General features: G+C 40.2%; 1 protein-coding gene across 1 annotated transcript in view; it reads right to left on the minus strand.

Moving 5' to 3' along the window:
- LOC135500136 (prostatic acid phosphatase-like) overlaps positions 1-27705 on the minus strand; it is a 67085-nt gene that overhangs the window by 7011 nt on the left and 32369 nt on the right. The window contains exons 6-10 of the mRNA XM_064791384.1: positions 20659-20748; positions 19771-19900; positions 17653-17741; positions 12181-12355; positions 11482-11601 (exon numbers count right to left, since the gene is read on the minus strand). Coding sequence (XP_064647454.1) covers positions 11482-11601; positions 12181-12355; positions 17653-17741; positions 19771-19900; positions 20659-20748 — 604 coding nt within the window. The remainder of the gene's footprint in view (positions 1-11481; positions 11602-12180; positions 12356-17652; positions 17742-19770; positions 19901-20658; positions 20749-27705) is intronic.

A 27705-nucleotide genomic window follows, 5' to 3' on the forward strand; every position in this document is an offset into this window, starting at 1 on the left:
ACTACCTGTGTGCATGCCGACAAACAATGTGGACACGATTTAATCTGTAACATATCGTCACTATTTCACCGACACAAAAATAGATCTTCGCACAAGTTGAAATGTTGTTGTTTGAAAGTACCAATCAGATTGCTGAGATTTAAATGGATTAAAGGATTAGATAAACTAATGCAAATTTGATCTTCTTCAAACTGCCAAGGTGTGATGCTTTGATCATGTCTTCATGTCTTGAGCTATGTGGCCATTGGGGGGTCCTCGGCGAGGCGGATCAGGACCCCCACAGTGTGGATGGCCAATATTGAATGAATAGGAAGAAGGTTAAAATCTCTCAACCATCCAGTACCCGGTACAACCAGACGGAGGCAAGCACTTTCACCAGGTGCCAACTCCTGTTAACTTGGTCTAAACCATTAAAAACAAAATACAACGGAATTTAAGACATGAATAAAAGACTTTGTTGCAAGAAAAGAAAGAATTAAGCTGCAATTACCACGAAAGCAATATTTAACAAAAATGATTCAACAATTAGGTAGGATTTTCTGCATTATTCCATAACCGAGTCATTTGGCTGATACAATGACAGCCATCTTAATTTGGTTTACGTCGATTGGGTGGAGAACGCTTCATCATATCGAGCCTATTTTTTTGTGTTTGTTGCAAGTCATTAGGTCAAGATACCTTTTAATGAAACGGTCAGGGGCCATTGTGCTCACCGCCTAGATATTTGGTGGTTAGGAATTCATCCTGGTTGAGAAACATGCTACATGTATAGTATATAGGTCAAACCAAAGTCGCTATGACATGTGATGTATCGTTGTTTGGAGTACCTACCATAAAAATATCATCGAAAACAAGTCTCTAATAAGCGAGATATTGCACTTTTTAAGTTTTGGTTTTGGCCCCCCAGGTCAAGAATCACACCGGACCGAAATTCAGTGTCAGAGGTCATCTGACCTAGGGGGTCATGTGTACCAGGTTTAAAGTTCATAGATTTAGCAGTTAAGAAACATGCCACTGTTTTTAAAATAGGATACGACGATGACGATGGATGATGGACAATGCGGTGTTGTACAGACTCCCCTACGGTGAGCCAAAAAGCGGTGAAATCTGATGATTAAAATTTCATTTCCGTTGATTTTGGGAAAACATCTCATCTCATGAACCCAAGTGCTCATGTGTGTTTTTGAATTCCACTCCAGTCGGTAATTACAATGACAAACAAAACACTGTTCTACATGCCTACAGCATTTTGTACAGACAACACTCAGTCGGGGGCATATCCCGTTTCTCCTGTTTAACTTGCCAAGAATTATCTTCAGTGATGCAAGGCTTTCCAACTTACCGAGCAGCCAACCCTGGGACAGGCCTAAGATAATGGTGCATCACAATCAAAGCAGCCAAAGGTGCAGTGGAAAATTAACTTCAATGACCTGTGTCCAACTAGCAACAAGAACAAAGTAACATCATATGCATTGAATATCAAGGTCAATTAAACATCTGGTAACCCTGTCATGACCAGGCCATGTCACAAGAGCCAAGGAAGAGGGTAACCATCTATGCGGCCGTCAACAAAGAGTTTGAGTGGCAACGTGATTCACTGGACTGGAAGAAAGACCAGTGACCTGATCCGCCTTGCTAAGGACAGAACCGTGTGGTGCCGCATCGTTAATAGCATAGGGTCGCCCCACTGGCCACACAGCTGCAGGACATGATGATGATGATGATGATGATGATGACATCGTAAGGCTGAAGTGCTTGCACAAAATCAGTTCAATATTAGTTCATTTTCAAGCACCTCTTGCAATGAGTTCGCTATCAGCAGAACAAATTGGTGATGCCTTTTTCGCTATATTTGATGCAAATCTCATACTTAATCAAGAAAATCCTCACCAGAGGAGCAAGTCAGGTGAGCCCATTTTCTTTCTTTATTGGTACCTAGTAAGTTGGAAGGCCTGCTTGATTCTCAGTAAGTTAGGGAATTGATTTGCCATGGTAGGAGGGTAGTTCGAGATTTAAACATAGATGGGAATATTTCATGATAATATTACAAGAAAATAAACCTTCAGGAGAATGTTAATAACCATACTATAAAGAATCGGGAAATCATGTATAAATGAAAATTTAACCCTTTCAGTGCCATGCACTAATATAACAATCATATACATCCCTGTGCCAGGCCTAATTAGGGCGTGGGGGGGACTTTTTTTAATAACAATAAAGTATCAGATTTGAAGCTACAGTATAGCTTCTCATTAGCTAATCATACTTCATTTCAAAGATGAAAGATGAAAAATTATTTTCTAGTGTGTTAGTCACCTAATAAGCATAGTTAGAATTAAAAATTGGATATAGAATTTTATAGTCTTACCATCATTCTGGTCATCTAAAATAGTCTGACCAGTAATCTGATGCAAAAACTTGCTGAAAAAACTGCACTTTGGATGGTTTTTGCCACACACTGTAACCCCTCCACCAAGAACGCCTGAAACTATACTATCTACACTGCAAACCATAAACTACCAAGTTAAACTAAAGGAGAAGACCATACACAGCCAATTATATCAATTGTAGATGGCAGCCCTTATTACAGTGGATGGTAGTATCGGGTCCAAGCAGTTAAGCGACATTTGTTTATGTGCAGAAGAGCCAGGTGCAGGCAGTGAAAGGGTTAATTGAAGAAACATTTACATCTACTTGAATTCACATAAGTCACTCTTTGAACTGAAATATAATCAGGTAGTTAAAGGGCAACTGAACCCATTTAACACTTGACATTTTAACCCTTTGGCTCCCGAGGCCAATTGGTCAGGTCAAGTCTTGGGGTTGAGAAAGTGTAAAGTGTTGGTGTAACACCGTCACCAAGGTAACACCATCACTACACCAACACTTGACCACCCTGCTCGGTGTTGGGTTACACCGGTGTAACACCGGTGTTTGAGGAGGGAATCCCCAAGATTTTAACACTAGTGTTGGGAAAGTGTTACACTTTTCTGACACAAGCGTTACACCTACCCTGGCCCACCTGAAGAAACAAGGCAAATGCATTGGAGAAATGTACAGGTGTAACACCTACCCCTAGAGGTAGGTGTTTGGGAGTGGTCAAGTTTTTAGGTTGTCAAGGTGTTCAGTCAGCCATGTTTTTTGTCCCAGTTCAGCAGGCCATTGCCAGGCGGGGCAATAATCTACTCAGAAAAGCATAAGAAAAAGAGGAACCTGTTGAAAAACATGTTAGATTGAACGACCAACAACTTGAGCAAGTGTCAGATTCATTTCATGCATGGCGTGAGGAAAGAAACAATTTCCAGCCATGTCAGTCTCACGCCACTTTTCGGAGGATGAAGAACTTCCTCACCATGCTGTCATCAGGAGGATATTACAGGGTGGTGGCAAAAGACAGAGGAATTGCAAAGTCAACAATGATTCTACATGCTCGCGAGTGTGCCCAATTCTTCTTTGATATCACCCGAGGCAATTTCATTCCCTGACCCAACTGAATACGATGATTTAGCACGCCCGGTGGTGGATGTTGGCGGAAGAGAGAGAAAGGTTAGTTAGATAGAGACAGTCTTACCAGAATTCCATTGTGTTTGATTGAAGCAATTTCTTTTTCCCCAAATTTCCTCTTGAAGACAAAGTCACAACCAGCCAGCCAAATGATATCATCACCTCAATGAAACGGCCAGGGGCCATTGTGCTCACCGTATAGAGATTTGGTGCTTTGGAATTCATCCAGATTAAGAAACATTGTACATGTATAGTATATAGGTCAAACCAAAGTCGATATGACATGTGATGTATTGTTGCTTGGAGTATAAAGTACCATAAGAATATCATCAAAAACAAGTCTCTAACTAGTATTGGGCAATTCGCCTAACAGCAAATTGCAGACCATATCCCTGGTGAAAGTATTTTGTCATGTTGAGAAATTAGGTTTGCACCAGGATATAACCAGATAAATCAGAGGCAAATAACCCTGAATAACCAGCTGAATTAGGTTGTGACAGTAGGTGCATCATAAATACTAGAATTAGCGATGGTTCTGGGACTGCAACAACTCAGCATATGGATGGTCAGAATCCAGCAGACAACAAGCAAATGTAATCTGAATCTCAACATCTTTCGTATCTTTTGATGAGTTTTCTGGTCGAGTGAGGGAAACCAGTTGGCCATCTGATATGGCTGGTGGGGATGAAAGCTCCCAATGTTGGGACGACCAATAAATGAGAGTTGAACATTGAATTCCTTTGAAGTGTAGGTTGTGACGAAGCAGGCCAGTTTGTGCATGATTACAACATAGGGGTAACTAGTTGCAACAATCCTTTTTTAGTGTAGATTGTGAGGGAATAGTCTTGATCTTTCAATTAATTCCGTCGGTATGGTGCAACAAACCAGTCCAGTAGATATATACATGGTCATAGCATACGGCATCGAGACAACCAGTATGCAAGGTTACGGCCAGGCCCAAGGGGTATGACCGATCAGCACTAAGAGTAAAAACGTAACATGCAATAATATCTTTTTAAACTAACTGCCACAGTAGGTTTATTTATTCAGTCTTTTTGAAGTAAAAGTATTACAGTGAAAAAGAACGAAATACGGCTGGAATATTATACTGGTTTGTCTTCGGACGGCAAATTCAGCACTGCACCGATGTCAAGGTTAAGACGGTTATACGACTTTGCCTCATCAGCTCCTCGTGGTCAAGGCTCCGATATCCGTGACTGATGCGGTCGCAGAACAGAACAGATGCTGATCATCCCCGTCACGCTGTAAAACAGAGCGAGGAAATATTTTAACTTCACCAGAAGTTTTATCATTCATTATTCAGACCAACAGACACTGACTACATGCTAATAGTCTATGAATTTCATTGTCATAATTCAGAACAAACACTTATCACCTTTGCTGACAATATTTTCAGAAGGTGTGTATACATTCGTGTGCCCATTTACACTGCACGTGTATACGTGCTTTACTGTACATTTCTACAGGAGTGAGCAGGATGTACAGAAAAACGATCTCCAAAACTGTTGCTTTCAGCACTCGCGACACGTTAAGCGAGGTTTCAGCAATTATTTTCAGTGAAGGTATATCTCATGTGTAGAGTCTGGGTGATTTTGAGACATTCTTAGGTGTTTAAAGCGCACAGTTTGATAAAACTTGCCCGAATTCGTAATTTTTTTGATGAATGTATATCCGCCGTTGCGGGGATCTGGAAACTTTTGGATGACAAGTTTGCCTCAAAAGATGGACGTGCTCCCTATAATCACCCAAACTAACAGCGAATATATATTCTTAAGATCCTTTTCTTGACCTCTGATGAGTTAATTTTGTCTGATGCAGTGTTTCAACACAAATTTGAGGGCGATTGCAATCACGAAAAATTCACACTCACCCAGTCTAGAATGCGTAGACGAAATGTCTGTTGGCTCTTCCATGTAGCGGGTATCCTCCCACCTGTTCAGGTCGGGACAGATCAACGTTGAGCAACTTGCCTAATCGGTAAAAACGCGGGAGGCAGTGCTATTACCGGAACGGTTCAGAACCGGCGATTTTCATCAAAAATCACCCGAAAACTAAAAAAGTAAGCAACGGCTGCAAAAATAAAGTACACGTTGTTCGTTAGCAGGTTATGAAACGTAACCTAACCAAATTTCAGGTCGTTCCGTGCGGCAGTTTCGGAGATACGTGTCGAAAACCACATCCCTCGGGTCCTGGCGATCGGCTCAGTAAAAACAATAGACCATATCCACGGAGTTGTGGATATGGTCTAATAAACGAGATATTGCACTTTTTACCTATTTTAGTTTTGGCCTCCTGGTGGCCGAGTTGAGTACCAGATCAGATCGAAATTCGGTGTTACATGACGTAGGGAGTCATGTGTATCAAATTTCAATTTCAAAGCTTTAGTGGTTAAGAAATGTGCCATAGTTACAATCAAATGACCAATTTACGCCATTTGACCTCTGTGACCTTGAAAAGCAGGTCAGATCAAAAACTCATATGAAATGTGATGTATCCTTGCTAGGAGAACCTACCATAAAAATGCTATTGAAAACGAATCACTAAAAATAAGCAAGATATTGCACTTCTTACTTTTTCCATTATGGCCCCCTGGTGGCGGAATAAAGAATCAGATCGGGCCAAATTTTGGCATCAGAGGTTATCTGATGTAGGGGGTTATATGCACCAAGTTTCAAGTTCATAGCTTTACTGGTTAAGAAACGTGCCATAGTTTACCCTCTAACGGCCAATTTATGCCATATGACCTCTGTGACCTTGAAAAGTAGGTCAAATTGAAAAGCCGTAAGATATGTGATGTATTCTTCTTAAAATTACCTCCCATAAAAATTTTATCGAAAACAAGTCACTTATAAGCAAGATATCACACTTTTTAGATTTCCACTTTTGGCCACCTGGTGGCAAAGTTGAGAATCAGATCAAACTGAAATTCAGCACCAGAGGCTATGTGATATAGGGGGTTATATGTACCAAGTTTCAAGTTCATAGCTTTAGTGGTTAAGAAACGTGCCATAGTTTACACTCTAATGGCCAATTTACGCCATATGACCTCTGTGACCTTGAAAGCAAGGTCAAATTAAAAACCCGTATAATATAAAATGTATATTTGCCATGAGTACCTACAACAAAAGTTTTATCGAAAACAAATCACTTATAAGCGAGATATCACACTTTTTAGATTTCCACTTTTGGCCCCCTGGTGGCAAAGTTAGGAATCAGATCGAACCAAAATTCAGCACCAGAGGCTATGTGATATAGGGGGTTATATGTACCAAGTTTCAAGTTCATAGCTTTAGTGGTTAAGAAACGTGCCATAGTTTACACTCTAATGGCCAATTTACGCCATATGACCTCTGTGACCTTGAAAACAAGGTCAAATTAAAAACCCGTATAATATAAAATGTATATTTGCTACGAGTACCTACAACAAAAGTTTTATCGAAAACAAGTCACTAATAAGCGAGATATCACACTTTTTAGATATCGACATTTGGCCCCCTGGTGGCCAAACAGAGAATCAGATCGGACCGAAAATCAGTGTCAGAGGTCAGCTGACCTAGGGCATTCTGTGTACAAAGTTTAAAGTTCATAGCCCTAGCAGTTAAGAAACGTGCCACTGTTAGGATACGACGACGACGACGACGACGACGACGGACACAGCGCTATCATATAGACTCCCCTTACGGTGAGCCAACAAGGTGTCCCCACTTGACACAGCCTTACTTTCGCAGCCAACATATACATGTCTTTTTTAAATCTGCAGGTCCTGCTCTTTATAGATGGTGTAATAATCAAGATACAAAGACCTGATGGAGCGGGGGATGCATATTACTGCGGACGCCACGGAAAATGCTGCGACTCTCTGAATGTGCAGTACATCGTTGACCGACATGTCAGGGTTCGCCACATAATTACAGGATTGCCTGGTGCAACACATGACAAAACAGCAGGTGAGTTTTGTATTGAGTTGAGGACATTCTTGGACAACCTCAAACAACTGCCGATACTCTTTCCCAATGTTCTTAAGGAAATCATCCACCTTCTTCCCAGACAAATTTAAACCAATTGCATCTTCTGCCCTCTGATGGAATTCAGGAATCTTTTGGCAATGTTTTGCCTTAAGAAAATCACTGACACTGTGGTTATTCAGCAGGAATGTTAGCAAATTTTCAATTAGTATTTCAGTCCATTTGGCTTTCTCAGACATTTTTTTGGCTTGAAATGAATCTTCTGGTGTAAATTTTCTATAGTGTGTATGAGAGACAAGACCACAATTGATTTTTAAGCCTTTTAGCAGTTAAATTGTCAATGTTTGACCGCGACGCATCAAATACTGCGTGGGGTTGTGAATCTGAAATTTTGATATGATATTCCGGACAGTCGGGCAAGTAAATGGTGAAAAATAAACTGGTAGTTGACCACGGAAATTTTTTGATAATCGACAAATTAGACACACATTGTTATTTCCACTCTTTTCAGCCAACTGGCAGAAAAATCTCAAAACATTATTACCAAATTAGCAAAATTCGAAATTAATTTTTTCATCAAATAATTTCTTTATATCTGTAGACTTGCCACAACAAATATTTTTTCAATACCTCTCCAAATATGTACTTGAGAGTTAAAAACATGCACTCGTTTAATTGATAGGCCTCGACCCTCCACCCGATGAATATTCATTAGTGGTCTTGTCTCATGAGCAGACGAAATGCTATGGTTTAACATGCAGCCTGGATTCACCACAAGACCACAAATGCAGGGGAAATTAGGAAGGTTACGCTTCAGACCAAATTTAGTCTTATTTCTAATTATTTCATTAAAAAATTGCACTCTGTTATTTGCTGATTTTGCACATAAAATCCAACATTTTGACAAGAAAATTTTACATTTCATCCGAAACTTCAAAGTCAAAACTATCTAAAAATATTTACTAAGCCAGAATCGGACGATGTATGACCAAGAACGAGCGATGTGAAGTGAAATATTAATCGCTAATGAAAATTTTTCGAGCCAACACATTTTATACTTTTTTTCGTGCAGAGTCGAGAGTGACATTTTTTTGTGAAATAACAGTCCAGGTCAGCTTATCATCAGCACGACAGAGGCATACATACGCCAAACAAAGCCAAACAAACTATTGTTTTTTAAAAATTATTCTAGAGATACTTCACTAATTTGTAAGTAGAGAAGAAACAACAAAATTCGAAAATATCGAAGTGACAGATCGTGTTGACGTTTCCGGCCGCCATTTTTTGGAAAAAGGCGATGCCATTCCAAACAGTCATGCTCATTAGAATCCTTGAGTAATGTTTTATCCAAATAAAGATATGAGAAACAAGGAATTTTGGTATAAATAGCACTTTTGACACAGTTTTTCCACCACACATGCGGCTTCACATATCGATTTTTTCTTGCCGTTCCGCAGTCAACTCCGCTGATGTGATAATCATCGATTCCGCTTCGGCCGCGCTGAGACGAAAACGGCAGTCTTCACAAAAATCCTGGTCTCACATCTCCCTTAGGGCTCGAAAATAATCACCAATAAGGGTGAAATTGTCTTTTTTTGGTTGAAGAGAGAAAACAAGATGGCGTGAACTCAAACACCTAGTCAACTCACCAGTGTTACACCTACCGGGACCTTACACCTGGTGTCACCCTGGTGTTGCTCAAAGTGTTACACCGATGTCCAACCCAAGCTCGGTGTTGGGGGTTGGGGTAGGCCTCCTACACGAACACTACACCAACACCAACACCTAACACTTTCTCAGCCCCAAGACTTGACCTGACCCAATGTAACGCTATGTACCGAGATTTTTTAGCAGTTTTATGCAAAATCTCGTAAAAATACTTTAAAATATTGTAGCTCCTTCATTATGCATCCTTGATTTAAATAAAACCACACATTTTTGTGAAGCTGATTACCTTGACTATCAATTGGCATTGTTTCTGGGTATTAATTGGGTAAGTGTAATCAATAATCAATACAATATTTTTTGATTGATTTTGCTCTATTGATTGATTTTTCTGATTTGAACAAGTATATTGAACTCTAATAGATGCAGTTTCAAACTCTAAATGATCAACGTAACTTGATTGATATAACCTTTGGCTATTGTCTATTACTGATTGATCGAATAATACAACAGAATATTAATTTATATGCTAATCAGTTTATGTACTGTGACGCTGCACAAGCGCAAATCAAACTGCAGCGCCCTCTGCAAACTATGAATGAAACTAAATATAGTCTTCTGCAGATCACCAGGGACACGAATACACCGTACAATAGAGTCTAATGTGTACCGTGATTTCTAAACTAATGCATTAGTATAGGGACGATATATCGTCCCTACAAGGTATGCGCGAGACAAAATATAGGGACGATCTATCGTCCCCTCTAGGGAGGCAAGGGGTTAACATTTGAAAAGAAAAATGAACTGAACAATAACATAAGAAACTGTAATGATGATATGCCAGGGTTTATGACACTGTGCTGTGCAAGATAACATTACAACATGAACATATATTCCTTGTTTCCAGCAGGCCAAAGCGAAGTTGGTGAATGCTGAAATATTCGCACTTTCACAAAATGAAACAATGAGAGGCCTCAGAGTGATCTTTCAGAATAACAACCAAAATGGCTACATAACATGTTGTCTTCCATGAATGTGACTTTAGGCCGATTGAAATCAGCCCAAGCTTCAAGAGCCAAGCATAAATTGTTAGGGGATATGGACCAAGAAACAAATAACCATCAATTTATGCCATATGACCTCTGTGACCTTGAAAGTTGGCAAAATCAAAAACATGAGAAGTGTCCACAGTAACAAATTCATGATTAGTTTAGCTAGAGAGATAGAGCCAAAAGTAGTTTTTAAAATGCCCCTGCTGGGGTCCATGATCATTGAAACTGCCGAAAGGCACAATGGCACCCTTAAGACCTTCATACCATCCAAAGAAGAAATGGTTACTGAGATGCTCCGGAAACACTGCAAAAGAAGACGGCATGAACTTCGACAATGTCCCTCTTGTCTTAATTAGCTGAGGAGTAAAAAGTATCCCAAAATGATGTGTCGTCAAGAAGTATGGCTCAATGTGTACCAAAGTCAAAAGGACTCTATGTGTCCCTGATTCTCGGTGTTCCCAGTTGCAGGGGAAGGTTGGGGTTAGAGTAAGGGAGAGACAGTCAGAAAGTAGCCACTTGAAATTATGTCAGGAATTACCCAGACTTTCCACTCAACTGGGACATGCACAACACGAGACGAATAGAAACTGGGACACATAGAAGCTGGGACGCCTATCATCTGGAACGCATAGCACCTGGGACGCGTAGAACCTGGGACGCGTAGGGCCTGAGACGCATAGAACCTGGGATGCATAGAACCTGGAATGCCTATCACCTGGGACGCAAAGAACCTGGCACGCATAGAAGGTTAGCTGACATAGGGGATCAAGTGTACCAAGTTCATAGCTTTAGTGGTTAAGAAACGTGCCATAGTAACACACAAATGGCCAATTCACACCATTTGACCTCTGTGACCTTGAAAATAAGGTCAAATCAGAAACCTGTATGATAACTGTGCTGTGCTGTAACCTTGCTAGGAGAACATACCATAAATTTTTTATCGAAAAATCTGTCACGAATAAGAGAGATATCACACTTTTTAGGTTTTCACTTTTGGCCCCCTGGTGGCAAAGTCAAGAATTAGATCCAACCGAAATTCAGTGTCAAAGGTCACCTGATCTGGGGGGGTCCTTTGTACAAAGTTTAAAGTTCATAGCCCTAGCGGTTAAGAAATGCGCCACTGCTTTTGAAACAGGATACAGACGACGACGATAGATGCCGGACACTGCGGTATTGTATAGACTCCCCTACGGTGAGCCAAAAAGCTGCATAAGATGACCAAGAGAGAACTGAGTAGACTGAAAAGAAGAAGAACATATCATTGCAATACTGACCTTCTGAAAACATTGGCTCGGTGGAGTTGGTTGGGAGCTCACACTCTTTGGCAATGTCTAGAGGAATCACTGGCTTGCTAAGTTCTATAACTTTGTCTAAAGGACAGCTGAACTGGCATCCTGAAATGATGATGAAGATGTCGATATGGTGAAGTAGACAAGGATGGCCACTCCTCGACATGCAATTCACAATATCTATATAATACTGTTAAACAGAACATTTTCGCGATTCCCGAAGGATGGACACCTTTGTGGCAGGGGGTCAAAGGGGCTTTTCAAAAATAAAAATTTGTCAATAAAAACTTCATACTAAACGAACCACAGACAGGTTTCTGCAAACAAATTGATAGAAGTTTCACATTGATCAGTTAATAATAACAACTGGCAAAAATGTATAATTTGTTTTCACCACTGGTTTTTCCGCTTACAACCTAAGTGTAGCCAAAACAAGGGAAGGGATAATAAGCCTCGTCTTCTAAAAGGGTATCCAGTAAACTGCCAATTTTTTTGAGCCAAGTCATTGTTTTAAAGATTTCCAAACAATATCGATTTGTGCAAATATAAATCGCAAAAGAATAGTCTAACTGGAAAAACTGAAATAAGTTATTTTTCCTGAAATTTTCAAGGAATCGCAGAAATGGTATTCATAGATTGAAAATAGCTAAATGGTTTTGCAGTGTAAATAAGGTGAATACATACCGGGTATTGTTAGTTCATAGGGTTCATGATTGGACTCATTCTTGTAGCTGACCTGGACACTGAACTGTTTAGGTTGTACCTCATGAAGCTCCATTATCACACAAGAGGCATATGGCGGGGCAAACCCATTCATGACCCCCAACGTGTGTAACAGATTGGCAACGGTAGAGTCATGCTGAAAAGGAAACACGACGGTAAATAAACCTAGAGGAAAAGAACTAAGGCATCATGTGAAAATTATCTTAAGGCCAGAAATGAACACTGTTTGTTTCTCTCTTCACAGACACCTTCCCCACCCTAGAAAGATGAAAGAGACTTCTGGATGCAACAGTTTATTTAGAGTAAATGTGAGGGGTTCAGGCGCAAAACCCAGTAAGTCCACAATACCCCTATAGTTTTAAAACAAGAATTTTTGTTTGGGAGTAGGTTCATTGGTTACTGGTTTACTCTCATTGTAATCAAATAGTTTATTGGTTGGTAAACAAAAGGCCAGAATTTCAAAAATTAACCTTTATTATGAAAACTAGTTATTAAGCAATTTTGATTGATATTGGCGGCAAAACTCTGTAAGTCCAAATGCGTTATTTTTGCATAATTCAGTAAGTCCAAAATATCTGTGTTTGCAAAACCTATCACTGGAAAAATATGCATGAAAATGTAACAGAACACAAAACAGTTAGCAATGTCCTCAAATTGGATTAATAAAAGAGCAAATTCCTGTCTGTGAATAGTTTTGAATGTTAGTGTTTTTTGCCAGGAGTCTATAGACCAGAAACTACCGACTGTCCGTCACTTGGGAGGCCAAGCCATCCTGCTGTGATAAGTGAATGAAATCAGTACTGGGTACCTCAGAAAATTTCTGCACAATTTAATTCAATGCCTCCCATAAAGCCAAACTTTTAAAATCCAATTTATTCATCTCAATTTTGCGTAAATTCAGCAGAAATTGACCAAAAAAACGCTATTCTACAGCGAAAGCCTTGCGAACGTGGGCGCCGCCATTTTGTGCGTCATGTGACATGCAGTTCATCAGTGATTGTCTTTCAGGGACTTACGTGTTTCTGCACCAATATGGTGGTGGCGTTTACTGGGTTTTGCAAACAAACTGGGTTTGAGGTAGGCATTTACGATGGGACTTACGGGATTTTGCAACAATATGATTTGACTAACGTCATCTACATGCCAAAAGCTGTACATTGGTACAGCTATCTCGTTTTTCATAGGAATGGCGTTTACGGGGTTTTGCGCCTGAACCCCTCATGTATACTTAGCGAATTGAATTTAAAATATGTGTTCAAAAGTTCAAAAGGATAATAGATAATGCAGTTCTAGAACTAGAGAACTATCAATCAAATGAAATGGCCAGGGCCATTGTGCTCACCTCATGTAGAGGAAAGATGGATAAAGAGCATGGTATTGTGTCATGTAGTGTTAGGTTTGATGTAGGTCCAAGCAATTACAATTTCCCCAAAATGGCCAATTTATATATATATATATATACATATATATATACATTCGACCTCTGTGACCTTGAAAAGTAGGTCAAATCAAAGAAGACCCGGGTGACACATTGAATGGTTGTTAGAATTAGATCTACCTATGATATTGATATAAAATTGGTGCCAATCGGGCAAGTCATTACTAGGTATAATGGCATTTTGAAGAATTTAGGATTTGGCCCCCTCCCTGGAGGCCAAACGGCAAATCAGATCGCACTAAACTTCAGTACCTGAGATCACCTGACCAAGGGGTACATGTGTACTTAATTTGTGATCAATAGTCATTGCAGTTAAGAAACGTGCCATAGTTACGGCCTGACGGCAAATTTATGCCATTTGACCTCTGTGACCTTGACAAGAAGGTCAAATTAAAAACTTGTGTGATATATACTGTATGGTGGTTAGATGTACCCATGATATCAAATTGGTGGCAATCGGGCAAGAAGTTAAGGAATAATCACATTTTTAAGGTTTTTGGATTTTGCCCCCTGGTGGTCAAGTGGTGAATCATATTGGACCAAACTTTGGTCCCTGAGATCACCTGACTAAGGGGTAAATGTGTACCAAATTTGGTATCAATAGTCATTGCAGTTTAGAAACGTGCCATCGTTACATCCTAACGGCCAATTTACACCATTTGACCTCTGTGACCTTGAAAAGGAGGTCAAATCAAAAACCCGGAGGATATATGATGCACCTTTACTAGAAGTACCTACCATATTTTTTTCAAAATTTCCCGACTACTATTAAGGGAGATATTGCATATTTTCACTTTTAACGTTTGGCCCCCTGGTGGCCAAACCATGAAACGAATCGGATTGAAACTTAGTCTCCAAGGTGTCATTACATAAGGGTACATGTGTACCAAGTTTCAACTCAATAGCTTTAACAGTTACGAAACGTGCCCTGCTAACGGACGACGGACGACGACGACGACGACGACGACGACGACGACGGACGACGGACGCCACGGTATGGGATAAGCTCACCTCTGCTAAGAGGTGAGCTAAAAAGCAGCCGTATATAAGCTTACTAGGTATGTGTACACAGATTGTATACTGATGATCGCAGTGTGTGCCTTTGGCTCACCAGTACAGTGAGTCTATACACTACCGCAGTGTCCATCATCCAAGAACAAATCACAAAACATTGGCCTGTGACCTAACAAGTTCAACTAAAAATTTTAAACTTAGTTCACATGACTCCCTAGGTTAGATTTACTCCGACACTGAAGATCTGACCAAAATGGCCCCTGGCCATTGCATTTTGTAAAGTTGTGACCTTCTTGAACTTCTCGAAATATCTTGATTAGTTGATGCAATAAAATAACTAGTATTGGGCAATTCGCCTAACAGCAAATTGCAGACCATATCCCTGGTGAAAGTATTTTGTCATGTTGAGAAATTAGGTTTGCACCAGGATATAACCAGATAAATCAGAGGCAAATAACCCTGAATAACCAGCTGAATTAGGTTGTGACAGTAGGGGCATCATAAATACTAGAATTAGCGATGGTTCTGGGACTGCAACAACTCAGCATATGGATGGTCAGAATCCAGCAGACAACAAGCAAATGTAATCTGAATCTCAACATCTTTCGTATCTTTTGATGAGTTTTCTGGTCGAGTGAGGGAAACCAGTTGGCCATCTGATATGGCTGGTGGGGATGAAAGAGCTCTCCCAATGTTGGGACGACCAATAATACATTGCGTCTCCACAGTATTTATATTATAATACCTCCCTCCATGCACACATGGTTCTGCTGCCAATTTTTTCTTCAAATGATCTAGGTGTCAATCATGCACTTGTGGGTACTGGCACCACGTAGGTAACTTCTGATCTGATCTTAAGTGGCAGGTTTTTGGTGCTTTGTCCTGGTGCTCATTTTTAAGATGACAAAACACTATCACCAGGGATATGGTCTGCAATTGCTGTTAGGAAAGTCACAACCTGGGGACAAAAAATAAATGTGATTTAGACTTCGCATTCCTTTGAAGTGTAGGTTGCAACATCCCAGGCCATTGATGCATGCATGGTCACAACATAGGGGCAACCGGGAATCATGGCAAGGATTTTTACAACCATTCTTTTGAGGTGTAGATTGTGATGTGAGGGAAGTGTCTTGATCTCTACATAAAATTCTTTCGACATGGTGCAACAAACCAGTCCAGTAGATATATACATGGTCATAGCATACGGCATCGAGACAACCAGTATGCAAGGTTACGGCCAGGCCCAAGGGGTATGACCGATCAGCACTAAGAGTAAAAACGTAAAATGCAATAATATCTTTTTAAACTAACTGCCACAGTAGGTTTATTTATTCAATCTTTTTGAAGTAAAAGAATTACAGTGAAAAGAACGAAATACGGCTGGAATATTATACTGGTTTGTCTTCGGACGGCAAATTCAGCACTGCACCGATGTCAAGGTTAAGACGGTTATACGACTTTGCCTCATCAGCTCCTCGTGGTCAAGGCTCCTATATCCGTGACTGATGCGGTCGCAGAACAGAACAGATGCTGATCATCCCCATCACTGCGTCAGGCTGTAAAACAGAGCGAGGAAATATTTTAACTTCACCAGAAGTTTTATCATTCATTATTCAGACCAACAGACACTGACTACCTGCTAATAGTCTATGAATTTCATTGTCATAATTCAGAACAAACACTTATCACCTTTGCTGACAATATTTTCAGAAGGTGTGTACATTCGTGTGTCCATTTACACTGCACGTGTATACGTGCTTTACTGTACATTTCTACAGGAGTGAGCAGGATGTACAGAAAAACGATCTCCAAAACTGTTGCTTTCAGCACTCGCGACACGTTAAGCGAGGTTTTAGCAATTATTTTCAGTGAAGGTATATCTCATGTGTAGAGTCTGGGTGATTTTGAGACATTCTTAGGTGTTTAAGGCGCACAGTTTGATGAAACTTGCCCGAATTCGTAATTTTTTTGATGAATGTATATCCGCCATTGCGGGGATCTGGAAACTTTCGGATGACAAGTTTGCCTCAAAAGATGGACGTGCTCCCTATAATCACCCAAACTAACAGCGAATATATATTCTTAAGATCCTTTTCATGACCTCTGATGAGTTAATTTTGTCTGATGCAGTGTTTCAACACAAATTTGAGGGCGATTACAATCACGAAAAAATCACACTCACCCAGTCTAGAATGCGTAGACGAAATGTCTGTTGGCTCTTCCATGTAGTGGGTATCCTCCCACCTGTTCAGGTCGGGACAGATCAACGTTGAGCAACTTGCCTAATCGGTAAAAACGCGGGAGGCAGTGCTATTACCGGAACAGTTCAGAACCGGCGATTTTCATCAAAAATCACCCGAAAACTAAAAAAGTAAGCAACTGCTGCAAAAATAAAGTACACGTTGTTCGTTAGCAGGTTATGAAACGTAACCTAACCAAATTTCAGGTCGTTCCGTGCGGCAGTTTCGGAGATACGTGTCGAAAACCACATCCCTCGGGTACTGGCGATCGGCGCAGTAAAAACAATAGACCATATCCACGGAGTTGTGGATATGGTCTAAATAAGACGAATACATTATCTTTACCATGTTTACCAGCGTCGCAACCCTACTGGATTTGTTCCGGTGGTATGGAGTTCACTACAGGCTACTGTCCACCTGTGTGGGATCTCTACTTGTTTTGGCATAAACACTCAGGTGCCCAAAGATGCACAGTGTTTATTTTCGACCTGCTCCCTGCGGTCAACTTCAGAACTAAACAGTTTACTTTTGATGATAGATAGAGATGTTGTTTGAAACGTCATGGTGAAAATCAAAAAAATTCTCGGCTGCGTCAAATAAACATTTTCTTTTCGTTCACATTGATCATTTAACATTTTTTCAAGGGGCAAGTGACAAAGTGTGCTCTTTTCGTGTAATGCAGGACAATCTTTTCTGTGAGGCATTTAAAACTATTACACCACCATGAAAAAGGTAACTTACAGCTGAATATATAAAGAACTTCATATCTTTGTCCATTTTACCGTTTGACACTTCCATCCAATGTGTGAGCATTTCTTTCACCAACAATCCTGCAAGAAAAACTTCAGTTACAAAGCTGAGCAACTTCTCAAGAAACCATGCCCAAACCAACTTGTTGCTATGAGGAGAACTTGTTGCTATGTTGATTTGAAATTATCCAGTTCTGATCGAATTGGTCTGTGGTGCCATTGGATCACAGATGCAAATCAGACAACATCACTAGTTTTAAAGATGAACTGACATTCGTAATATTTCAAAAATAACCATATTCATATCTATTTGTAGCTCGCCTACATTACGAGATATTCCCTGCGAAATTTTCCTGTGATTGTGCAAAGCAATCAAATGTAAGAATTTCCTATTTCTCCATCCTGATCTGATATGCTTGATGATTGGCCAAGGGAGATAATCGAGGTAGAAATGCAGGAGTGCCCCAAGATGCACAGTGTTTATTTTGACCTGCTCCCTGCGGTCAACTTCAGAACTAAACATAAACAGAAAGAGGATACAGACGACAACGACAACGACAGACACTGTGGTGAGCCAAAAACGTCTGTACAAAAGTTATTCATCTATTGTGGCAGTCACCCTAGTCTAAGAAATATCAAGGAAAGTTAGGAATAAAACCTGTTAGGCCAAATACTCCATCCTGAGATCAGGCGTTATATACTCCTATGTCATACACAAAACCCTGAGAAAAAGCAATAACATTTACTGCAAAGAGTACATGTGTTGCACGTTCAATAAAGTTAACAACTTTCTTATGCCTTGTTCTTTAATATTCTATTAATTTTATTATGTAACACTCACTGCTTTAGAGTGTTTATTGTAAAATTTATCACACCAGCAGGGGGGAGCATGATTGGTATAACGGCTATTGCTGATCTAAGTGCAGACACAATGCAAACATGCTTGCTACTTCACCAGCATTGAAAGGCTTGCTTGGATAGCGATGCTGCAACGTTTAGATGCGGCACTCATTCTCCAAGGTGTACCCCCATTTCGCCTACACCCATTTCGCCTATAACCCATTTCGCCTACCCCCATTTCGCCTACCCCCATTTTGCCTACACCCATTTTGCCTATTCACCATTTCGCCTACACCCACTTCGCCTATTCACCATTACGCCGACTCACCATTTCGCCTACTAAAAAGGAAAAGAGTGGTGTGCGCTGGACATTTGAACAATTTTACGAATTGTTGAGCTTGGTTTTTTTCATTCATATTATAGCATATTTCCCAGTTAAACTTTGCCATACTTTATCATTCCAACCCGGCCGAGTAGGCGAAATGGTGAGTAGGCGAAATGGTGAGTAGGCGAAACGGGTAAATTTTGTAGGCGAAATGGGTGTAGGCGAAATGGGTGTAGGTGAAATGGGGATGAACCATTCTCCAAAGCAGCGATAATATTCAAGCACATTATCTCTGCCAGTATTGGCTTCCATCGCGCATGTATTGCATGTATAATGTACACAAATATACGCGACAAGAATGTTCGAACAAAATGCCGTAAGTGTGGCAATTAACTAAAGATCTTCCACTCTGCTGTAATGAAACCGTAATATCATTAAAGTGAATATTCATTTCCATTAGGGGCCAATCAAAACTGTTCAAGGACCAAACTCAACTCTCTCCAAACATTGTCTGCACCAGCAAACATGATCACACAGCAATTTTCTATACACTACCAAAATCGTGCGCAAAAAACACCTCAAAATAACTTGGTTTTGGAGGGAATTTTTTTAGACAGACTTGAAATGCAATATGACAACCTTTTTTGAATTTTTGGAATAAAAAAACCCACAAAAAGTCTTGTAGTTTCGTTGATGTGGTATTTCACCACATTCAGATTTCAAAGGCGGCCATTTCAAACAGACGGAATGACGTCGATATAAATAGTTCCAGTCATGCGCAAGGATGTTGTGCAGCACTCTGATTGGACACTTTTTTTCTAACGCTGCAAGTGCAATCTGTCTGAAGGGTATGGATTTCACCAGGGTTTGAAATATCAACACAGGGAGTATTGACAACCACTGTCTATGCCAGGTTGAATCTACTCCAGCATCATCAACCCTCACCTCCACCTCCCACAAGCCTTTTCAGTTCCGTTGTGTTCGCCATGATGACAAAATCCAAAACATCAAACACGCTCAAACGTTGATACACATCATCTGTCACCCACTTTGGTAGCGTCAAGTTATATAACTCCTGAAAAGACAAATATCAGCATCCAAAATGAAATCCTAAATTGAGAAGGTGGTCATTTTGATGCATTACTTCTGATGTTTCGCATCACTTTGAGAAGAAGAGTCAATCAAGTCATGAGGAACCAAATGAGGCTTAGGTCCATTACCAATCATTATCATATCCGGATAAACGTTCTCTTAAATTTTTGATATGACATCAAATATTGCAGTTTTTTACACATCGTTGTCCAGGTTCTTCAGAAAAGACACTTTTTGTTCTCATTTTTCAAGTTTTTCCCATGCCGCCAGGCTGCTGCTGTGAGCATTTTTAGGAAAAATTGTAGTCAAAGTGAAGCAAGTGATTAATTTAAAGTATGGCTGACAGGAGCTGGAGATAAACTTGAGGTACATCTATGTCTCCGGCACAATTAGCTTTAGATAAAGATTTGACAGCAAATATTCAAGTTTCTCAAGAACCTGAACAAAACTACAGATACCAGCAAGTTTATTGTTTCGTGATAAGGACTGGCAATCTTACATGAAGCTCCAAAAAACAGAGATATTTTTGTTGCAGTAACCTGCAATAATTATCACATTCAACAGAAATCTCTTGTTTGCATCAGTCACTGCTATGATGTGATTTTATCAAACCCAGAGATCATTGGTTTTACCTGCAGACACAAGACATTTTTATTTATCTCTCATCACCGAGCAAATAATTGCTGGTTGCTGCAACAAAAATCTCTTTTTATTGCGTGGCGAGTTAGAAGGGAAGATTACCTCTATGTGTAAGATGTCAAACAGTTGCCACGTGTTGGTGATGTTGACAAAGGGCATGCCACTGTTCTTCGCCAGGTAGTCAAAGAGCTTCTGAAAATTAATCGCAAAACAGAGTTTTTTTAGAAATAGTTCCCAATAAAGTGTTGTACTAGGAACGTTTTGCAAGAATTTCATTTTAATGATCTACTTGTAGCGTCATTCCGCAAACAACAAGAGGCCCAAGGGCCTGGCGCTCAGCTGGATGACCTAATAACATGGGACTGAGGGTATAAAGTAGTAAATATCGGCTTTATACTACTGTTTGAAGGTCAAGAGAACACGTTATACCACTAAAATTTCCAATGCAGAGCTGCCAGCTGGATGAAATATGATTGAACTAATCAGCCATGGTATGTAAATATTACAGGAGGCAACGGAAGATATCCCTAGTTCAGTATGTTGTATCAGTAGCTTTACAGAAAAAAAGTGTCAGAGAGGATGAGACTTCTCCATGGACAACTGTGGTATGTCCAGGCTGGGTTGTACAGCACAAGGATACAAAATGCTGTCTGTAATTGAGAGGTATCCTGATTTAACAGAGGTCAAAATAAATAGAAATTACCAGTTTGGGACTAGCACCACTTTCTTTTTTTTTAATAAGGTAGAGATTACAGGAGTCAACAAAATTAATTTTATTGAGAGAAATTGACCTGTCCTGCAGGTGATTGGAATTTACAATACAAAGGGTCGTTTTTCATGACATTGTGCCCTACTGCGTATTCCTAGTCATAGTGAGTCGATCTGGAACCAATCTATCCTTGGCGCAGACAGGTTCAAATTGGCTATATCTTGAATAGATCGAATTGCGATGAAAATCTAATGCAATGAAACGGCCAGGGGCCATTGTGCTCACCGTATACATCTTTTAGTAGGCAGGATCATGCTTAGTTTAGAGGTGAATATGGTGAACACAATCAGGCATGAAGACTTTTTTTAGATGTGTATTGATGTCAAGTAATAAGACAGGGCAGTATATATAAGTTTATGATCCAACCAATAATTGTCTATGACATCAACAAGATCAATATCGTGTGATTGCTAAGAGTCCCTGCAATAAAAAATTCATCGAAAAAAAGTCATTAATAAGCGAGATATTGCATGTCCTACTTTTTCAGTTTTGACTCCCTGGTGGCCAAATCAAGAATCAGATCAGGCCAAAATTCGGTGTCAGAGATTATCTGATGTAGGGGGTTACATGTACCAACTTTCAAGTTCATAGCTTCAGCAGTTAAGAAACGTGCCATAGTTACACTCTAATGGCCAATTTACGCCATTTGACCTCTGTGACCTAGAAAAGGAGGTCAAATCCAAAAATCGTAGGACATGTGGTGTATCCTTGCTAGAAGTCCCTGCCATAAAAATTTTATCGAAAACAATTCACTCAAATAAGCAAGATATTGCACTTCTTCCTTTTTCCATTATGGCCCCCTGGTGGCCGAATAAAGAATCAGATCAGGCCAAAATTCGGCATCAAAGGTTATCTGATGTAGGGGGTTATATGCACCAAGTTTCAAGTTCATAGCTTTACTGGTTAAGAAACGTGCCATAGTTTACACTCTAACGGCCAATTTACGCCATATGACCTCTGTGACCTTGAAAAGTAGGTCAAATTGAAAACCCGTAAGATATGTGATGTATTCTTCCTAAGAGTACCTACCATAAAAATTTTATCGAAAACAAGTCACTTATAAGCGAGATATCACACTTTTTAGATATCCACTTTTGGCCCCCTGGTGGCAAAGTGGAGAATCAGATCAAACCAAAATTCAGCACCAGAGGCTATGTGATATAGGGGGTTATATGTACCAAGTTTCAAGTTCATAGCTTTAGTGGTTAAGAAACGTGCCATAGTTTACACTCTAATGGCCAATTTACGCCATATGACCTCTGTGACCTTGAAAACAAGGTCAAATTAAAAACCCGTATAATATAAAATGTATATTTGCTATGAGTACCTACAACAAAAGTTTTATCGAAAACAAGTCACTAATAAGCGAGATATCACACTTTTTAGATATCGACATTTGGCCCCCTGGTGGCCAAACAGAGAATCAGATCGGACCGAAAATCAGTGTCAGAGGTCAGCTGACCTAGGGCATTCTGTGTACAAAGTTTCAAGTTCATAGCCCTAGCAGTTAAGAAACGTGCCACTGTTAGGATACGACGACGACGACGACGACGACGACGACGACGACGACGACGGACACAGCGCTATCGTATAGACTCCCCTTACGGTGAGCCAATAAAGGAGCAATATCGAAGAGACAAATTAATCAAACCAATTGTCCACAGACTCGGACCCTGAAATGGCACGATGTATGGGTGCATATAAAAGTATATCAATTGGTCCCATAGAGATGATGAGGCAATGTCAATATGCCTTGTTCCTTAGTCAGCAATATGCCCCTTTTTATACGGAGAAGAAGGAGAACCCAGATAGGCCTTCACATGTCGGCTTCCAAATGGCTCGAACCAACTGTACTATCACTACTATAACTTTAAAATGCGTGCTCCTCCTACATGTAGCAATGTCTCGGCCAAAAAGGCACTTAGTCGACAGGCAAGCTAGATGTTCAGCACCATGAGCAGCTCCTTGGTAAGGCCATGTCAGGTTCCGCGCGCCTCATCAGATACATCAAGTATTGAAAGCTGTGGTGAGCTGAGCACATAAAAGACCATGGTCACCTTAATTTGAAAATCCCTTCATAATCAAGGGCTACCTCTGACTAAAACAGCACAATAGACCACCAATTTGATCCAGCTCCTAACTGCGGGAAAACCCAAGTCCAGCAACCAAAAGTACCAAAAATACATTTTTGTTTACATTTGAACTGCACACATGCGTTTGTTTACAATTTCATTTCCCGCGAAATCTCGAAAATCAGGTGACCTGCAATCGTGGATTGAAAATAACATTAACCTCGGTTCAGCAGGTCAGCAGGTATACCGGCTGTTCCAATCATCCCCCGACAGCCAGCCGTTCAAAAGGTAATGTTATTCACCCAACAGGGATTAAGCCCCTGCATAACTTAACAGCAATGGCTTGGCCAATCTGTGAGTGGTAAGGAGAATTGACAGTTTTTTTATGGGAGTAACATTATTGTGTTGCTTAAAACGTCTACTTTTTACTCATGTAAGAATCGTAGTACTAATAATAACTTCAACTTATTTTCCAGTTATGATAACACAACACGCATCTTCATGATCATGATCTTTCTCAAACTAACTGAATGACCTAATCGCCTTGGACGCACAACCTAACCACATATCAATCCGCCCCGACGATCGACACATCCATTCGATTCGATAACCCTCGATAAAGTTTGATAAATAAACTAGAACTGAGATTTCACAGGAGCACCTGTGAATTCATGACTCCAGGGTTGTTTTGAGGGCGATATTGTAAGAGTTGGTCTTGAGTATGGGGACGTGAAGGTCCGTGTGAGGCACCTGGGGAGAGAAGACTAGTTGAACGATGGGATCATGGAGGTATAAATAATTATTTATACCTCCATGATGGGATCTGACACGGACACTACTATTGATCTCATTATATGAATACCATTTAATTACAAAAAAGTGAAAACAGATCATATCATATTCCTTGGCATAAATTAAAATAGGAGTGCGGGAACAAGGTTTTTTAGCAGGAGGAAAGCGAGAACATTTTGCGCCGTCGTATTCCGATTTGGCTGGTTAGTGGTGAAATCTGCTTTTAATTTTGCAAATTAACATATTCGTTTTTCTAGTTCTAACGTTGTCTGAATTAAAGATGCTTTCCCAATGCTTGACTGGTCTGACAAGAGACATTGCCAGGAAAACGTGACGTCATTTTGGCCATTCTTCTTACCGCACGCACTCTCTCTCCGTAAAAGTTCCTGACATGGTGTGAAGTGGGAGGGCGCACAATGGGAACCACACTGCCGCGATGTTAATAGTTTCTATTTATAGAATTCAGCGGCAGAGATTTTAGGCACGGAAAAAGTGGATTAACTCGGCTAATCTCAATGGATTTAACCCAGGAATGTTTTCAATGCGAGAGAAACATCTGATTTAAGTACTGCGCTTATTAGATTTCATGTTCAGGTCGAAGATTGGCCTAAAACGTGGACGAAAAGAGTGCATTATCGAGTGTTGGAGAGGTCACGTGATTGGACGAGAAACCTGAACAAAGTTTTCGTGCTTTTAGCTGTCAACATCAATGGCTATAATATACTCCTGCAGAATAGTAGCACTAATAGGACTAATTTCCGAAGTTTCCAATAGTTTGAACACAAATCAGAACATCACCCACCAGCTGGACTCAGATCTGCATAAATTACGATAAATAATGAGGTCGTCGCTTCAATTTCGCAAAGAAAGTTGACTCCATTCAAAGGTTGTTTTGACCAAATTCTGTTGAACTCATCGTTATGAGGGCATTTGAACACATTCTAGTTGATCTTTTCTATAAACGTGTGAAGTTTCGTACCAAAATACATTTCCGTAAAGGCTTAAAAAAGAAAATTTGTCACTTACAAAATCATCGCTCCGGTAGAAATAAAAAGGTCACCGCCATTTTCTTGATGATAGTACTCCAGGTAACCTCGGCGGGAAATTTAAAGCGGGGTCATCCGGGGTCAAACAACAGTTTTGCTCACTACCGCCAACTGGTGATATAAATCGACACTAATCTATTTTATATCAAAACTTCTGTATCATGAAGACCTTTTCAACTTTATTTCAAGCTTTTATCTGCTGGAATAGAGCGTCAAAAAATTGTTTTTTCATTTACGCATTTTGCCCCCTGGGGAGCTGAATTTGAGTCGAATCGCACAAATTTTTTTCCGTAAGCAACATTTTCTGCGGTGTTTATAAGCAAGACTAGATTTGAAGTGCCTCGGTTGTATGATTACAAAATGCCCAACTTTGTCTACAGATGGCGAGATGGAAGGATGGCAGGATGGATGGAAGGAAGGACGGACACCAATCGAATAGCTATTTGACTAGCTCCGCTGACTTTGTCAGCTGAGCTAAAAATATATTGCAGAAGATTGGATGATTGGTTGATGCCAGAGCAGCGGCACTGACGAATGAATTGGCCCTCCTCCTTCACAATGTCAGCCTTAACTGCATTATGCAAACATATCACTGTGCTGCTACACAGGCAAAAGGGTCCGTCCATGGATAGTTGACGGCCCATGGACATTCCGTCCACGGAGGTCCATGGACAAAGCAATAAAGAGTGGTAGTATTCAAACCTATGGAAAATAAAAATAAATTGGCCGCATTTACCTGTATTCCATCATAGACAGAATCCATGATGGCCAATCATACAGTGAGTGCTCTGGGTAGCCAAAGTGTAACTGATATCCAAAGTGACCCAGTTGCTGGCAGATTATAGCCTCGGTTTAGTATACCTGGTTAGCATAAACTTGGCTGCCCACTGACATAGATTCATGCATAATATGTCCTAGTTTACCTATATTAGGAATGTAAACAATAATAGTGCCATGCATGGAAAGTGGAGTTTGTCCATCTGAAATGTGCATTGAATTCACTATTGCAGTACAATAAATAAAATCACCCTCTCAACATCCCTAATCCATTGAATCAAGAATATCCAAATATCCAAACAATTATTTCATTCCATATTCCTTTTTTGGTCGAAAAATATAAATCAAAGTAAGGGTCACTGAATGAATATAGGCCTACAAAGGTGAAACATTGATAATCCAAAAGAAGTAAGAATATAATCCACCAAAGGAACAACAAAATAAATTTAACCTGTTCAGAAGAACTGGAACCAGGAAAGATGTAACAAAATTAACAAGGCAGGAAGCACTTGATCTTCACCACCACGTGTTTCATCATGGTTACTGTGGTCAATATGCTAATGAGCGGCTGATAATGAGCTGGACAAGCAACATCAAAAATGTGATAGCCACTTCGTTGATGACCAGAAAGGGTGTAAATTGTACTCATTCACTACAGTAAGACATGGTCAACACCATGGAATTGACCTTCTGCACTTGAAGTATGAGAAACAAAATCTATCCCTATTACAAGATCAAAGGAATATGCCGCCTTGCAAACAAGCAGCCTGCTGAGTTTGAGAGATTATAGCAGACAAGTGTATAAACAAATTAACCCAAATGTGTGTAATTAATCAAGCAGAAAGGTCCCTGTACCAGGCTGTATCATGATACCATACACAAGTTGACCACCAAGAATGTTATTGACAGTTTAGTTGAGGGGGAGGGGGCTGTGCTGGGTGGACTCCAGCCATTCATAAGCCTCATACATCAAGGGGTGTGCATATTCATTGAGAAAAGTGGTTGAATTCCACAGCCAAGATGTCAATCAAAGGTCTCCCATCAATGGTCTCTTGTTTTAGACATAGAAACTTTTTCTATCCCAATTAGAAGTTGGGGGTGGGGTGTGTGTTGGACAGTACTCACAATGAAATGCATTTTATGCTCTCAAAAGTGCTTATATGGAATACATGTTGCATTAGGATTGTAGTGTGGTATGTATCTAACAATATTAAGCATGTTTATTGAGGTAAAAAAAGATTTGGGCTGTGTCAGAGTCATTTCAAATAATGACCCCAGCTATCAAAGCACTATCTGAGATCATAGTGCATTGAAACTGGAATGCACTAGATAGTACACAAACTAGGTCAATCCAGAACGAGGCTGACTTTGGCCTATTTTGTATAAGTTTTGACCCAGGTTGTACACTGATAGATTCTATGACGGATTCCATCAACTATCCACTGATGGCCCATGGACGTTCCATCCACGAGGGCCAGCCATGGATAGCTGATGGAGATCACCAATCAACTATCCATGGATGGCCCATGGATGGAACGTTCATGATTAATCCCCATCAACTATCCGTGGACGGATACTTTTGCCTGTGTAGCCAAGTCACTGCAACCACATGGAACACATTGATCTCTTTAAGAATGTTAAAGGGGTACCCCGCAAATAGAAATGCAGTTATACACCTGGCATTAGAGATAGG

This window comes from Lineus longissimus, chromosome 16 (genome assembly GCF_910592395.1).
Source record: "Lineus longissimus chromosome 16, tnLinLong1.2, whole genome shotgun sequence".
Classification (NCBI taxonomy): Eukaryota; Metazoa; Nemertea; class Pilidiophora; order Heteronemertea; family Lineidae; genus Lineus; species Lineus longissimus.